Here is a 16,994-nt window from a genome sequence, read left to right on the forward strand (position 1 = left end):
CTTTGCATTTTTTTGTTACGTTTTTTTTGCTTCGAATTGTTCACCCAGCGGAATTTCTCATTCTTTATGCCGCTTTTTCGATAGCCAATTTTTTTTCTCCCTTTTTTATTGTATCTTTTTTTCCCGCGAAGCTGTCAGGAGAGATATACATGTTTCGATGTGTACACCTACGGGGGTCCCTTTTTTAGGAAGTTAAAAATAGCCTGCCACATTTCTTATTTCACTTTTCCAAATTTTTTACTCATACGGTGCATCTCCGTTTGGGTGTGTCGTAACTGATGGGAGTGCTTTCCCCACAGGGTTCGCCTACGAACACAGCACATATACCTGGTGGTTGTTGTTTGTGCATGCAATTTTGTAACTTTAAAAAAAAAAAAAAACACACACACAATACATGCATGCATACATGCGTACATACGTGCATACGTATATAATAATAAAACTGTTCCAACGGGGCGGCGCCAATTTTGTGAAGGCAACAGTACCTACGTGGATGTGGAGGGAGAGTGTACACGTAAAAAGAGACCAGCCCTTTGGGGGCCGTTAAAAAAATAATATGTAAATATATATATGTGCATGTATGTATGTTTTTTTTTTTTTTTTTCCCCTCCCTCTTGAGAGAAAAGGGACGAACGGGACTTGTCACACGTAAAAGGGAACCTTACCCTTACATGCGTGTGCATGTGTGCCTGGGGTCATTGGTACTGGGTGCACGCGTCCAACCGCACACTTCGCGCATTTTGTGATTAACCAGGGAAGAGGGGAGAACTAGCGATCAGGACAAGCGGAGTGAAGAATACCAGTGCTCACCTTGGCCCCTCCTCCGTTCCTATTTTCTCTACCCCTCCCAAGCGAGTCTTGTTGAAAAAAATGTCCTCAAATGGTATCAGCAACGGGTGCTGTAAAAACGGAAAAACGAATTTCAGCGTGAATATCCTGAATAGGAAATGTTCACCCCTAAGTGGAAAACGTGACGCGGGAGAAAATTCCAACTTTGAGGATGGGCAAAGAGGACATGGAGTAGACAGCTCATGCAATAATAACATCACATCGGGGGGTGTCCTGAACAGGGAAATAATTGCACAGAAGGGTGAACACAACTTAAGCAACCATAAGAATGAGCTTTCTCCCCCTAAACATTTACAGGAAAATAATTTTATTAATATGAAGGAGGAACATGCAAGGCAAAGCGAAAAATTAAATTGGGGGTACCCCTTCAAATGGAACAAAAAACAGAATGATCCCTGTGCAGAAAAAGGAAAGGAAGAAAAGGGGAAGGCGGAAAAATCAGGGGGCGTCTTTTCCAAAATGGAAAATGAATACAATTCAAATCAAAATAAAACGAAAGCCAGTAATGGCGATGTTTCGCCAAGTAATGCAGATCGGTCAAATTCCACTTTTGAGAAAATTTGCCTGAACAGGTCAGGCGAAATGGAAGAAAAAAAAAAAAAACGAGCATATCGAATGTTTTAAACAGTAATGCCCAAAATTGGAGCAAAGTACCGAATGGCATAGAAAGTAGAAGTTTGCTGCTAAATGGCGTGGAGGGCAGCCACCCCGATGAAGCTAAAAAATCGCGAGGTGAGGAAAAGATTTTCCCACTCAGCGCTAACAAAAATAGCGGAAAAAAAACGCTCACAGGAAGCGGCGAAAATGATGTATCCATCGAAACATCTCACAGGAAAGAACTTTCACAAGGGGGAAGACAAACGAACAGACAGCAAACAGCTATTCCCTTTTTCACATCTCCCATTCCAAACCCTGAGTGGAAAAGCGATAAGTGTAGAGATCATCGAAATGGCCACTCCTCCGTTATCAGTCACACACAAAATGAAGGACAGCACCCATTCTACATGGCCAAAGGCAAAAATTGCGCCTTGAAAAAAAGGCATGAAAATGTATTGCTGAGCCACAGGGAGGAGGTGATATATGTGAACAATCGAAATGGGGGGTTCCAGGACGCGGCGGGAAAAATGGCAAGCAGCACAGAAAGGAGCAGCGAAAGGAGCAGCGAACGAAGCAGCGAACGAAGCAGCGAAAGGGGTAACGAACGGAGCAGCACAGGCGATGACGCAGACGACGTGGTCAGCAATACGCCCAGCGGTGAATCAAACGATGGTATGCGCACCGTGGACAGTGGAAACGTTAATCTCTTTCCTCCAAATGGCTGGAACGATATGATGAACAAACGCGCAAGGGAGGAGCAAAACAAACCACCCCAAAACTGCCCAAACGTTTATACCAACGGAAACCTGACACATAGCGAAAGAGGCTACGCACTTAGCAGCCATAAGACACACCAAAGTTTTATGAACCACGTAAGAAGAGACGGTCACGATAAGGCCATTGTTTACGACATGAAGGAAGAACAAACATTAGGTGATTCGAATGACAGAAAGGAAAGGAACCTCAACGGGAGGGAAAGTCTCCCCATCTTTGTTAACCCATTTAACGCAACAAAGTATGTTGCCAAAGCTGCGCCTGAATTGAGAAGAAACCCCGTAGGCCAAAACACCTTCCTCCCACGCAGCGATGTTATAAAGGCGACGAAGAAGGACATGACAAGAAAAGACAACACGGTTGAATGTTCATCGAGTGTGCATACAAACTGGGGCACCTGTGAGGGAACCTTTAGAGCAAATGAGGAGAACAAAATTGTGAATGCGAAAGAAAGCAAAAAAGACGAGATGAAAAGGGATCAACATGATGGCATTACTTCCCTTTTGCACACCCAAAGTGGAAGCCGAGAAAATGGGTGCATATTAAACCATTCGTTTGGAAAAGAAAGCTCTGAGGGAGTGAACCACTTGAATGGAGACAAACGAGATGGGTGTGTACCTGCTATGGAAGGAATGGAAATTTTGGACGATGGGAACGAGACACATATTTGGGGAGGCAAAAGTTTGTCTCGATGGCCACATCAGGGGTGCGAAGTCCCTCTGTGTGCTTCGAAAAACGGTAGCAGCTTTAACCAAATGAATGGAACTTCCCAGGTGGGGGATGACAACGCCATGTGTCACTCCGTGTCTGATGGAGCATCTGATACAAAGGGGAAGTCAACTCAGAGTAGTTGCCCTCCCCCCTCTAATCAAAAGGGTCCCTTGTCTCTACACACAAAGAGAGAGCAGTATCAAAATGGGGAAGCCACCACAGAGAACCCCCCCGCGGATGTTAAATCCATTTTTAATTACCACTCCGAGTGGATGAACCGTTTAGAGAAAGGTAGAGACAAAATGAGCAACGGGGAAAGGTACCACATGGGAAGCGTTTACAAAGAAAGCGCACTGACGAATAAAAATGGCTGGCTAGAGCAAAACCTACATATGCAGAGTACTCTCCCAGTTGTTCGCCCCCACGAAAAAATGAACCCTTCAGCAGTTACACCTAACGTGGGCACAGCAGGGAAGTTGCTCCACTTGGGGAAGGACGGAAACTCACAGACACACCCTGATAGAAGAGGAGGGTCTAAAGAAGTCATAAAAAACGGGGACATTACAGAAAAAAAACAAAAACAAAATTTGGGATACGCCCAAATGGTGCATCCTCTGCAGGGGGAACAGACAAACCAACAGAGTTATGCTCATCACGATATGAGTTTAATAGATAACCCATTAAGTAGCAAACGAGTGGCCCCCAAATGGCAAGGTAAAAAGAAAAAGGGAACAAACAACATGTGTAATCAAATCGATGCAGAAGAATTGACCAAAGAGGAAAATAAAAAACCACCCCAAGATAGCTCTCCTTTTTTTGCTAACGGAAATGGACCACATTCGCAGAGTGCTGTTCATGCAAAGGAAGAGCATACTTATGGAAATGTCTCAAAATGGGAAGAGGCCAACCTAACCCCTGAAATAGAAAACCTATCCATGTGGATTTCTGAAGCAAATAATCTCGATGGAGGACTTCATTTTGGAGACGGCTATTCCCTTCACGGGAGTGAACAAAGCTTGAAAAGAAGGAGCGAAGAAATTTTAAATCGAAAATTGGCTAACCAGCTAGCCAATGGGGTAGACCCAAATGGTCATAACAACAACTTCGTTCTGGGAAGCTATCCTTACGGGGATGCACAGAGGAGTGAATTTTCCGATTTCACTCCTCTGAGCGGAGTTTTTTTCGGAGTGACCCCTTCCATTTGCAGGAGAGGCACTGACCAGGTGGGGACTGACCAGGTGAGGACTGACCAGGTGAGGACTGACAACCTCATCACAGTAGGAGGAGAATACTTGAGAAGTGGTCCCAATGAAAGAGGCTTCGACGACATGAGGAAAAAAATGTGCGCGGCATCGTACAACCAGGACGGACGAAACAGTCACACGGTGAACAGTAATGACAGTTCTAATGTACTGGGAGGGAGTAATCCTCCGCATGGTGCATCCTCCATAGGGAGTAACGAACAGGGAAGAGACATCCGCAGTGCTGCAAAGGTAAGCTACCTGTACAGTTCAGGCGAAAAGGGAGAGAGTAATGTCCCAAAATCGGAGATTAAGCATAGAAGCAGTTTGTGCGATGAGGCGGGTGAAGTGGGTGAAGTGGGCGAAGGGGGTGAAGTGGGTGAAGTGGATGACGCGGATAATGCAGCCGACGCAGCCGACGCAACCGACGCAACCGACGCAACCGACGCAGCTGATGAAGAGGTGCACAGATTGGGGGAAGATCTCCCGTTCGGAAGAGACAAAAAGGAGGTCGCTGCAGAGCGTGAGGATGGAAGCAAAGACACGGGTATCAATCATGATGGTGACTCAGTCGTACATGGTTATGCAGGCAGATGCGACTATGACGCCTTGCAGGGGGAGGAAAACCTTCTCGAAGGAATGACAAAACAACAGGGTGGTGCCACCTTCGACCCGGACAACGACTACAGGTGGAAGCTGTGCCATGTAAGATACCCAGAAGAGGTCAACTTCAAGAAGGCCTTTTTCTTTACCTTCCAAAATGATATATACATTTATGGGGCACGCAAAAATAACTTCGTCATTCCGGATCTGTTGTATCGGATCCGCGAGAATGAAGTAGAATCTGTGCGCACTAGCGGGACTGCCCCCAAGCTGTATGTCAAGGTTTACTTTGCCGTCGAGGAGGGGGACATGAGCGGCAGGATTGGCAGTAGAAGTGGCGGTAGCAGTGGCGGTAGAAGTGGCAGTTGCAGTAGCAGTGGCGGTAGAAGTGACGGTTGCAGCAGGAGTTGCCTTAACTTGGGTGGGGGTGGCGAACCGCGCAAGAGCTTCTACATCTGGGGGGCCAACGAAAAAAGGCAGCTGGACCTGTACACTGTGTACAGACTAGACTTGTACCGCCTCGAGTGGCAGGAAATAAGAATCACCTATAACAGAAATTTGAACGTATGCAGGGAAGACTTTTCTCTCATGCTGGTTAGGGACTGCTTGTATATGTACGGAGGAGTTGTGCTCAAGGATGGGGAGTGGATCTGCTGTGACGAGTTATGGGTGTGCGACACGGGCAGGAGGAAGTGGGAGATGATAACTGTGCGGGGAGGAGGGGGAGGAGGAGAAGGAGAAGTAGAAGGAGACACCCATGAGAAGGACACTCCTCAGAAGGGCACTCCTCAGAAGGGAAACCTATTTTGCAGCCTTCCCAAAACCAACGTGGTTAAGCTTTTTTCCAATTCGGGAAAACCTTCACCAAAGAGTAGCCTTCTTAAAGAGGAGCAGAGAAATAAAACGGACAAAGGAAAGGATGCACAGGGGGGAGGAAGTCCCAACAGCAAGTCCACTCACACACGTTATGAGGAAAAGCAACCCAGCAGAAGAGCAGGGCATCTTTGCGTTTTGCACAAAAACAAAATGTACGTTCACGGTGGAACTAATTTGTCTGAAGAAAAATCAGATTTTTATTTTTTCGATCTAGAAAAAAATAAATGGTTTGAGGTTGTGCCACGTGGGGAGATCGTCCCTTCCAAGAGGTATGGCCACTCCGGATTTGTGATTAAAAATAAATTGTACATATATGGTGGGTTCACAAAAACGCTCAATGGGTATACCCTGTACAATGATATATTTGAGTATGACTTTCAGAAGAACACATGGAGACAGGTCTTCACAGTTGGAGATTTAATTTATCTAAAATGTTGCCTTAATGGAAAGGAACAGAATTATTATCTCAGCTTTTTGAAGTTGCTTGTGATGAGAAGGTACTACAAGGGTGCTACCATAAGTGATTTTTCAAACGTGGGTAGCGTCGAAAAAGTGCTCAGCGGTGCCAACAAGTCGTTGAGTGGTGCCAACAAGTCGCTCAGTGGTGCCAACAAATCGCTGACTGCCGCCAACAAATCGCTGACTGCCGCCAACAAATCGCTGACTGCCGCCAACAAACCGATGACTGTCGCCAACAAACCGCTAACTGCCGACAACAAACCGCTAACTGCCGACAACAAACCGCTAACTGCCGACAACAAACCGCTAACTGCCGCCAACAAACCGCTGACTGCCGACAACAAACCGCTGACTGGCACCTCTCCTGGGGACTGGACCCAAAAGGGAAGAAAAGAAAGACTAGCCAATGGTAAGACAAAAAATGCTCCTAAGTTTGCACTTCTTGAGGAAGACCCACATAGGAAGCTGCATGCAAACTTCATACAAATCGAAGAAACACCCCATTGGAGTGAAGCCATCATCCCACAAAATATTTTCCGAAACAAGTGCCTCTACTTTAATGGCTCTATGTACCTCCTTGGGGGATGCGGGCTAGGCAATCATTTTGAAAAAAAGGAGGAGAACAACTTTTTCCTCCACTATGAAAGTGTTTTTAAAATGAAAATAGACCAATCGTATATTCGCTGCTTTACACATTATTTGTCTCACGTGGATGCATTTTTTTGGGACCTCATAGCGAAGGAGGAGATGGCTCTACACCAATGGGTGCAGCGGGGAGGGAACGGAAAAGAGGACACTGCTTCTGAGCATCCACCAACTACGTACAACGGATTTGATGATTTATGGAGAAAAATTAATGGAGACAACGAGACTTGCATGACCTCGGGAGATGCATGTCCAAAGGAGGCACCGTTTGCTATTAACAAAATTGACCATATGTTAAGAGAAATTTCTACGGGGTTGCTGTCGGGGGAGCTCAGCGAGGAAAACAACCTCGACGGGGGAGACATGAGGGGGGGCACATCAACAGGAGCGAAGGTGGTACCCTCGGCGCTGACCAACGGAGCGGTGACCAACGGAGCGGTGACCAACGGAGCGGTGACCAACGGAGCGCTAACCAACGGAACGCTGACCAACGGAACGCTGACCAACTCTGCGGACAAGTGGGGCGAAACATACAACTTGGGGGACTCCTTTTCGCTCTGCCAAGAGAAAAAAATATTCCAATTGCTTACCTGGCTGATCGACCTATATCACAGTGATGTCTGCTCTGATGGAATGGTCACAGCTAGCGCGCGAGGGCAGTGCCGTTTGTCGAACCTTTTGCTGGAAAAGGGGTCTGCTGGGGGGCGAGGATCGGATTCCGCTTCGCCTGCCTTGTTCGCGAAAGGTGGGGAAGACCAGACTGGCAGTTTGGACGTGAGCCCTTTTAACGTGAGCGATTTTGAAGTGAGCGATTTTAACGTGAGCGATTTTAACGTGAGCGATTTTAACGTCAGCAATTTTAACGTGAGCCCTTTTAACGTGAGCGATTTTAATGTGAGCACTTTTAACCCGCGCGGAGAGGTGGGAAGCCGCCCAAGGGAAAAGAAACAGGGGGAACCGCGTCCCGCTGCTGAGTCGAAGCAGGCCACAAATGCTCACGCAGAGGGTGCAGGGGGTGCAGGGGGTGCAGATGATGCAGATGATGCAGATGGTGCAGATGATGCAGATGGTGCAGAGGACGCACAGGGGGGGAGACCCGCCTGCACAGCAGAAGGTGCTAAAGAACGGGGTCTAAATGGAGAGTATTTCCAAAAAAGCAACTTAACGTTTGATCAGCTTGGAAAAAGGGACAGCAGTAGATGTAGTGCACCCCTTGACGAAGAATCGAAAGCTGATTCTCTGGAGGGCGGTCCCTGTGGAGAGCTCCCCACAGACAGGCGTGATGCGCACCACGACAACGGCAAGAAGGGCGATGGTGAGAAGAACGAAAGAAAAAAAATACAGCCAAGTAATCATTACCGAGAGGGGCATCAAGAAGGCGTAGAGTCTGTCCCCCCCGAGGAAAAACAAAACCCGAATGACCAGCATGTGTGTGATAAAAATGATCTACATTTTGGCAGAGGTGGAAAAAGGGGTGACCATTTTGAGGAGCAGAAAGGGTTTATCAGTTTGGGGGCAGCCGAAAGAGGAAGGGAAGATGGAAGAGGATGGGAAGGTGGAAGAGGAAGGGAAGGAGAACGACGACGGGAAGGAGAACGACGACGGGAAGGAGAACGACGACAGGAAGAAGAAATAGGAGGGGAAGGCGAATTCTCCAGGCACCTTGGCGGGAACACCTACTTCATCCCTGATTACCCCAACAACAACCACATATATCTGAATATGGAAAAGTCTATCATTTACAATTACCTACAACAGTTTAATAACCTCACAGATGACACATATTCCATTAAAATGAAAATCAGGAGAAACGAAATTTACAAGCTGATATACACGTACACAAAGAGTGTCGAGATTCAGAATAGTGTATGCTTTAAGATGCTGGAGGAGTTGGAAGGGCAAGCTAGGCAGCTCCTGGCTGAGAAGGAGCATCGTAGGGATGGCGCATCTCAAATGGGAAGCGGTGCAACTGAAGCGGCAAGTGATGGACACCGTTTGGGAAGCGGTGGACACCGTTTGGGGTCAGCTGAAGGGGAACAACCAAATAACCCTCACCACCTCCCATTCAGCGAAGACAATTTCGAATCACTACAAAACGAACACGGACACTTAAAAAAAAAAATGAAATATTTTTGCGACATGGCTAATATATACTCCATAAAAATTAACAAGTTAATTTTGTACATCAAAATTTTGGAGCAGAAATACGAGTACGTGATGAACTGTTTGCTCAAATTAAAATCTGTTTTGTTTAGGGGGAGGGTCGTTGCTGGGGACTCGTCGAAGCATTTGGCTGACCATTTTGCGGACTACCTGGGTGACCATTTCGTGCAGCACCTAGGCGACCATTTCGCTGATCATTTGGGAGACCAATGCGCTGACCACTTGGGAAACCATTTCGCTGACCACTTGGGTGACCATTTCGCGAACCACCTGGGAGACCAATGCGCTGACCATTTGGGGAAATTCTTCGCTGAAGATACCTTCTTTGTGCATGAACAGAATGAGAATGCCAAATTGTCAAGTTGCGGTTATGGGAAGCGCGCAAGTGATGATGGCAAAAATGGCGGGCATCTCAATTTGGGGAGTTACCTCTAAATGCGCCCCTGGGAGGAGGGGGCAAACCCGACGTGCATTGCGACCGTGCGAGATGGTAACCTGTGCGACGTGGCTTTGTTCTCCTCAAATGGGGTATTCATCGGTAGAGGGGCCGTCAGACAGCCGCACAACCGCGCAACCGCACAACCGCACAACCGCACAACCGCGCAACCGCACAACCGCACAACCGCGCGTACGTTAAGAAGACGCACACTTCCATACGACAAACACCCTGGCGAGTGGAGTGAGCCCCGCGCTCCCACACGTGTCTTTTCTTTTATGCTAGATTTAAATGTACTCCCTACACACACAACCCTTGTTCAAGTGCTCCATGGGAAGCCCCAAAATATTCTGAGTACTTCCATTCCGTGGATCGCTATCCCCCAAAAGGTATCGCTGATTGATGCCAAAACGAAATGCTCAGCTTTTTTCACCGAGAATGTCCGCCTTAATCAGCGCAACTGCGTTTAAAAAAAAAAAAATTTCGAAAATATTTGCATCCCGCGTTGCCCCCCTTTCTGCATATTCACGCGCGCTCAAAAGTAAGGGCGTTTTGTTCCTTGTGGGGTGAATCACACCACATCGCCACATTTTTGTTAAACCAGAGGGGTGAGGCACCACGAGGGGGGGCAGCTCGTGAGGTCAGCTGTTATCGGTTGGCTGTAATCGGCTGGCTGTAATCGGTTAGCTATCATCGGTTAGCCGTGGGAGGTGTTCTTTTTTTTTCACCCACCCATCCATGAGAGAGTAAACATACGTATATACGTTTGCAAGACTTGCGGGCGATCTGACCTTTCCCGTTTTTCACGCCTTTACGCTCAAATTAGACACTGTCCGAACTGGTTGGGAGGGGGACGAAAATGACCCAAGGGTTATTTCATAATTGTGAGGAAAGGATGGGACAACCCACCGTACGTAACGAAAAAGAAGGAAAAAAGAAAAAAAAGAAAGAAAATAAAATAGAATAAAATAAAATAAAACGAATGCATAGTTTGGTGAGTAGCTTAGGTTAATCGAAACACACGCATAAGTAATGCACACCAGGGCATGCGTCCACGGGATGATAAAATAAAGGTAGAGCTAACTGCGATCGGGTGAATGGGAAGGATTATACGAGCGCGGAGTCCACAACGGATGTAAAGCTCTGACTACGCCGTTGTTAATAAAGGGAGCGAGCCTTGGGGAGCACTTTGCAAAAACATCACAGTTGAAGTGGTGCGATGTGGTATTCCGCAGCCGGGGGGGGTACTTAACTGAGGGGTTTCTTCCAAGGGATGACTTCTTCAAAGGGGTGACTTCTTCAAAGGGGTGACTTCTACAAAGGGGCGACTTCTACAAAGGGGCGGCTTCTACAGAGATGGGGGCTACTTCCGATGGGCTGGCCATGTCACTTTGTTTACCCCCCTCCGCATGATCTCATTTATGTTGTACTCCTTCCCCTATCGTTTTTGACGTCGAATAGGCCGCCGTACAATCGTGTAGCCACAGCATGGGGACTTTATTGCGCCTCCTCTGGTCCTCATTGTTTAAAAAGTCTTCCAAGTTGTGCTGCAAAGGGGAGGGGGGGTAAAAAAAGGAGAATTTTTTTACAATTAAGTTATCATGCTGGAGTTATTTTCTACAATTAAGTTATCTTGCGGGAGTTATTTTCTACAGTTAAGTTTTCTTGCTTTTTATTTTCCCCCACTTTGGGATAACATTACACACACATTGTCGAATCGACTTCTCAGATTTTCTCAATTTGTTACCTTCCCGATCATCTCCAAATCGCTCTGAAGAAGGTACAACGAGAGAAAAAAATTCAGCTCCTCCTTTTTCTGTTTCAAAAAGGGGGTAAAAAGTGTGCACGTGTGTGGGTGTAAATATATGAACAAGTGTGTACGCATATGCAAAAGTGTGTTCACATATGCACAAGTATGTTCACATATGCACAAGTTCACACATGCACGTGGGCGAGACATCACTTGGGGGACGCAACCCATACGCGCCACTTAGCGAAGCATTCTGTTTGTTACCAGCTCTGCGAAGCGTGAGCTGCACTTGGGAGTTATTTCCTGCGGCATAAAGGGAGGGTGAAAGGGGAGCAAGTCACCATGTGGGATGTCACCATGTGGGATGTCACCATGTGGGATGTCACCATGTGGGAAGTCACCATGTGGGATGTCACCATGTGGGATGTCACCATGTGGGATGTCACCATGTGGGATGTCACCATGTGGGATGTCACCATGTGGGAAGTCACCATGTGGGAAGTCACCATGTGGGAAGTCACCACGTAGACAGTCACCATGTGGGAAACTGCGCCGAGGAGTAAGCTCTCCATGTGGAGGGGGCGCCACCCTCGCCACGCTTGCCATGCCTCCCCACTCCTTGCGGCTGCCACTCGTTTACCCAAATTGCAAAGTTAAAGGGGGCTCTGTCCCCGCATGCCCATTTGCTCATCCTGTTTGGGCTGCCTAAATTTTTATAGCTCTGCGTCTTGGAAAGCCTTTTCCTGATCGCCTTTTCTTTGTTCTCGTAGCAGAAGTTGTCGCTGTTCACGCTGCAGGAGGGGGGCAAAAGGTGAGCAGATGGCGAGCATATGGCGAGTAAATGGCGAGTAAATGGTGAGTAAATGTCGAGCAGATGGCGAGCAAAGGAAGGGTGGAAAAAAAAGAGGAAGGACGATCATGCAAAGTGGGTCTTTTTCTTATGTACTCATTTTCCCCTTCGAACAGAATAAACTGTCCAGCATGCAACTGTTCCTCCATGTCTCCCTTGGCAGTTTTAATTGTTTTGAGTTAAAGAGAAGTTGCGAAGAATTATAAGACGCACTCCACATTCTTCGTCCTGCGTTTTTTATCGCATTTGTTCGGGACAAAATGTCTACAACGTTGTCTCTCCATTTGGTTTTATTTCACCTCAACAGTTGTGAAAAAAAAAAATTATTTTCCAGCTAGCCAAAATGATGGCACAAAAAAAAAAAAAAAAAAAAAAATAGCGAAAAAATAGCGAAAAAGTAAGCAAATAAATTAGAAAAATATGGAAGCAAATACTTAAATGCTCAAATGCACGAGCAGCCAACAGGACGAACGGACAAAGCTTAACTCGCACGGGGGGGGAACAAGTCCGCCGAGATTTTATGCCACGCGGTGGGTGGGGCTCCCCTACAACATCAAGCGGCATGCACACTCCAGCGAAGGGCCACATAAAAAATACAAACTGGCACAAAATGGCACAAAATGGCACAAAATGGCACAAAATGGCGCAATCTGGCACAATCTGGCACAATCTGGCAAATGCTCGTTGGGTTATTCCTTCCATGGCCTTATGGAAGCTCCGAGCAGCACACAACATAAAAGCAGGTGCAAGACCTGTCCCCATGAACGGAAAAAAGAATGAAGTAAAAATAAAAGCGTTAATTTTAAAAAATTCATCGCCCATTTTGTGTTCGCCGAGTTATGCTGGGTGGCCAACATGTCGCACACTCTCATCACATCCTGCCACTCGCACCTTATCAATATGGGGAGCGGTTCTGATGGGGAGCGGTTCAGATGGGGAGCGGTTCAGATGGGGAGCGGGTTAGATGGGGAGCGGTTCAGATGGGGAGCGGTTCAGATGGGGAGCGGGTTAGATGGGGAGCGGTTCAGATGGGGAGCGGTTCAGATGGGGAGCGGTTCAGATGGGGAGCGGCTCAAAATATGTCGGGCGTGTCCGTGAAGAGCCCCTTCTCCTTCGCGACCCAGTACTCATTATTGAAGAGGTACATATCCCTGTCCTTATAAATGGGGTCCTTGTGCTTGTAAAACCATTTTGGCTTGTAGGAGTCCTTCCCCACATATTTCTTCGAGTTCGTTCTTTGTTTGTTTTCAAGTCTCTGTTTCTCACTCATGGCAATTTCAATATTTCCATTTTCGTAACTCCTCTGATCGGGCCTGAATCTGCAGTCCGTGCAGGCAATAGATGCCCCCTTGGTTGGGTCATATTCGGGAGTTATTTCGTTCAATTCCACAGTCATACTGTTAAACCCGTAATATAATTCACTGTGTTTAGGCCGTTTAGGGGCCCTCCACACACACACCCCATTTAGGACATCCACATGGTTCTCAAAAAACTGCCAGTCCACGTTGCCAATAAACTCATTTAACGTATTCCTGTTAAAGTGGCTACTATTTTCGGATCCATCAGCATTGAAAAAATATGAACCGTATTCCTGTTTTTTTAAATGCTTTACATAAGCTATGTTAATTTCTTGTGACCACTTTCCGTATATATAAAAAATTACATTCTTGTGTCGATCACATACGACTGCTCTTACCTTGTGGATTTCCTTCTCAAACCATCCCTTCCGAATGTAACTCACAATGGAGAAATCTCCATTGTTGTGATTTCTTATGAGTATGTTTCCATGCAGTTCGACCCACAACTTACCAAAAATTATGTTGTGGATTATCATGTTGGCTCTTTCATATGTGTAATGCTCATGGCCGTACTCCTCGGGGGGGTCTGCGCCTGGCAAAGGGGCGTTTTTCTGTGGACCGCCTCTGCCTCTGTGCGGGTTGGCCTTCTCTTCACCAAAGCGTGCACTGTGCGGACTGGCCCTCTCTTCACCGCAGTGTGCACTGTGTATACCTCTGCCCTGACTGTTCCTCTTGGTCGAGGCGCACGACCGCACTTCACACTCGTCCAAGTTGCGACCCTCCGCGGAACCAAAAATATGCTTCTTATCCAAACGTGCACATTTGTCCGTGTGCCTTTCTCTCCCCGTTGAAGTACTTCCCCCCTTCTTCTGATACCTAAGGATGAGGTGACTAGACCCTGGAATGGTGACTTCGACTGACTTCCCCAAAATCTTCACATTGACGCTTATGCTTGCAAAATTTGTCATGTACTCATTGTGGCAGTGGTATGCAGTGATAGGGGGATGGTGGACCACCTGTTCTGACAGGAAGAAGAATTTTCTGTGAGTCAGTTCATACGTTTCTCCTAACAAGGGATTGAATGGCTTAAACGTTCGACCGATGACGGAAGCGTAGGGAGATATGGTGAAGGCTGTGACGTAGGCAAGCCTACTAGTACTTTCTACCTCTCTAGAGGCGCGTTGGAGTAGATACACGTATTGGAAATCTTCTGCCAGTCTTTGCAAAAATGAAGAGGGTTCATTCAGATAAATGGGCATCCCTATGCGGGAGAGGTCCTTCCCGATGCAGTCCTTCAACAGGGACCACATGCTAATTTTTATGTCTGTTCGTGGACTTGGCAGTTTGGTCCTCCTCTTAATTTTGCTGTCTGTGTATATGTCGATTTGGTTAAAATTTAGGGCCTTTACATTTCTTTCTGTGCACAGTTGGATTAAGTGCAAGTCGTTTGGGTTCGCCTCGTTCGTCTCGTTCGTCTTGTCCATCTCGTCCGTTTCGCTGGTGTGGCTCTCCACGGGGGCGGCGTTCCCTTCTGTGTGTGCACCCACCTGGCAGTGTTCCCCTGCCGTTTCGCTCGTTTTGGCTTCATCTGTATGGAGTGTTGATGGGAGGATGGGTGGTCCTTCCGGGGGGCGCGCTTCTTCTTCTTCTTCCTTCTCCTTCTTCTCCTTTTTCTCCTCCTTCTCCTTCTTCTTCTCCTTCTTCTCCTTCCCCTTCTTCTTCTCCTCCTCCTTCTTCTCCTCCGATTTGTCCCTCCCTTCGGGTGTCCCTCCAAGGGGAAGACGTTTCACGGAAGTTCCCCCACTGTTGGCATGGCTCCGTTGTCCCCTTTCAGGAGTGTTCTTCCCCCGCGCAGCTTCGCTAGAGAGCGAGTCCCCAGATCCAGCAACATTGCAGGGCGCATTTTCCTCCTCCCCAAATGACTCATCATCGCAGTCGAAAAACATGTCCTCATTTTCTTCCTCCTCACTCTCCTGATCATTTACATACAAATTAAATTTCTCGAAGTTATTTCTTACCTTATCTTCTAAGTCACTAAAGCTTTTTTTATCTTGCGATTTCTCCAAGAAATAATTTTGCTTAGCTAGCAGTTTCAATGACTTGTTCATACATTTCAGTTGGATATTTTCTTCCTTCAACAGCATCTCCGTGCAACTGATGTATTTCTCAATTACAGCATCTATGCAGTCGATCGAGTTGGACAGTTGGTATAGCACAGACCCTACTCTATCATAGTTCACTTTATAGTTGGCCTCCAATTTGATCTTCCTCAGAATGGAATTCGCTTCATTATGTTGGGAATTTTTTATCAAGTCTCTCGTAATTTCCTTTAACGACACGATATTTTCCATAAGACACAGAGTTGGATTTTTATCCTCAAAATCGGTGCAGCTAATAAATACTTCGTCTAAGTTGATATTTTTCATTCCCTGTGTTTTGATCGTACCTTCCGTGTGGTCTAATGAGATACACGATAAAGTTTTGTCCAGCTTGCCCGTCCGTTCTGTCTTCTCATTTGGGCAGTTCACTCTGTCTCCATCACCATCTCTGTCTCCATCACCATCTCTGTCTCCATCACCGTCTCTGTCTCCATCACCGTCTCTGTCTCCATCACCGTCTCTGCCTCCATCTCCATCCCCACCGGCGCGCCCCTTCACACCCCTCTTCTCCTCGCCAACCGAGCTGATTGTCCGACTCTTACACAAATTATTATTATTCTTTATTATGTTCCATATAAACTCCGAATTTGTGGATACATTAAAATTATGCACGTCTATGTACCCCTTCTTGTTTTTTCTCCCATGTAGATAATTGAGCTGTGCCTTTTTAAACGATATATACCATCTGTGCTTGTCTTCTGGGAAGTCTGCTTTCAAGTAGAGGACACCCTGCTCAGTAGTATCAATTTCAAAATGCAGTGGGTCATCAGGACATACTTTTATTTTGCAATGTGATAAACCAAAGGTCTCTTTCGTTGGAGAAAATTTATCTATGGAATATCTTAATATTCCATTTTCCAACACGAAGTACCTGGGTCTGTAACTACCGATGATGTTAGTCCATTTATTTAGCCACCCTTCGTGAATAATTCTTTTGTCTCTGTTGTAGCTGTGTGTGTGTCCTCCCTCACCATTTTGTGCGCTACTGCTGTGGCTTCCTCGGGACTCTTCTGCGCTCGTGCTCGCTAGGGAGTTTTTTTTGTCACTGAACAGTTTCAGGTTTAGGTATTTCCCGCCCAGCATGGTGTTCTGGATGAGCCGTGTGGGTGTGCGGTGCGTTTGGCTCGCGCACTTCGTCGCTTCGTCGTTTCGTCGCTTCGTTGCTTCGTCGCTTCGTTGCTTCACTGCTTCGTCGCTTCGTCGCTTCGTCGCTTCGTCGTTTCGTTGCTTCGTCGCTTCGTCGTTTCGTTGCTTCGTCGCTTCGTTGCTTCACTGCTTCGTCACTTCACCGCTTCACCACTTCACCGCTTCGTTGCTTCACCCCTCCCCCCCCTCGGACCCCTTCCCTCACACTTCGCCAGCGGCACTCACAAGCATCACTCGAAAGGAGCTCCGTACAGCCAGCCGTTCAGCGGATCACAACTAGAACAACTATATTTCGAGAAGTAGAAAAAAACATATGCCTCCTTTTTGCTTTCATCGAATGGGCAAAAGGCCCCTCATCCAGTTGCACGTGGGAAACTATCCCTTGTGGGGCTACAACGGTTTCCCCTTTCGGCGTGACCAGCGGCGTGACCAGCGGT

At 47.0% G+C, this 16,994-nt stretch overlaps 3 protein-coding genes across 3 annotated transcripts; 1 reads left to right on the forward strand and 2 right to left on the reverse strand.

Annotated features, from left to right (window-relative positions):
- Positions 1-870: 870 nt before the first annotated feature.
- PCYB_093760 (hypothetical protein) lies at positions 871-9,353 on the forward strand (the record flags this gene model as incomplete). Its single annotated transcript, XM_004222490.1, has 2 exons — positions 871-1,372; positions 1,405-9,353. 2 exons carry the CDS (start codon positions 871-873, stop codon positions 9,351-9,353), a joined length of 8,451 nt encoding a protein of 2,816 aa, XP_004222538.1.
- A 1,416-nt stretch (positions 9,354-10,769) lies between these two features.
- Positions 10,770-12,103, reverse strand: PCYB_093770 (hypothetical protein; the record flags this gene model as incomplete). Its single annotated transcript, XM_004222491.1, has 5 exons — positions 10,770-10,901; positions 11,102-11,125; positions 11,369-11,407; positions 11,745-11,895; positions 12,051-12,103. 5 exons carry the CDS (start codon positions 12,101-12,103, stop codon positions 10,770-10,772), a joined length of 399 nt encoding a protein of 132 aa, XP_004222539.1.
- A 923-nt stretch (positions 12,104-13,026) lies between these two features.
- On the reverse strand, positions 13,027-14,511 carry PCYB_093780 (oxysterol-binding protein/PH domain containing protein; the record flags this gene model as incomplete). Its single annotated transcript, XM_004222492.1, has 2 exons — positions 13,027-13,838; positions 13,965-14,511. 2 exons carry the CDS (start codon positions 14,509-14,511, stop codon positions 13,027-13,029), a joined length of 1,359 nt encoding a protein of 452 aa, XP_004222540.1.
- Between the last annotated feature and the right edge of the window lie 2,483 nt (positions 14,512-16,994).

This window comes from Plasmodium cynomolgi, chromosome 9 (assembly GCF_000321355.1).
Source record: "Plasmodium cynomolgi strain B DNA, chromosome 9, whole genome shotgun sequence".
Taxonomy (NCBI): Eukaryota; Apicomplexa; class Aconoidasida; order Haemosporida; family Plasmodiidae; genus Plasmodium; species Plasmodium cynomolgi.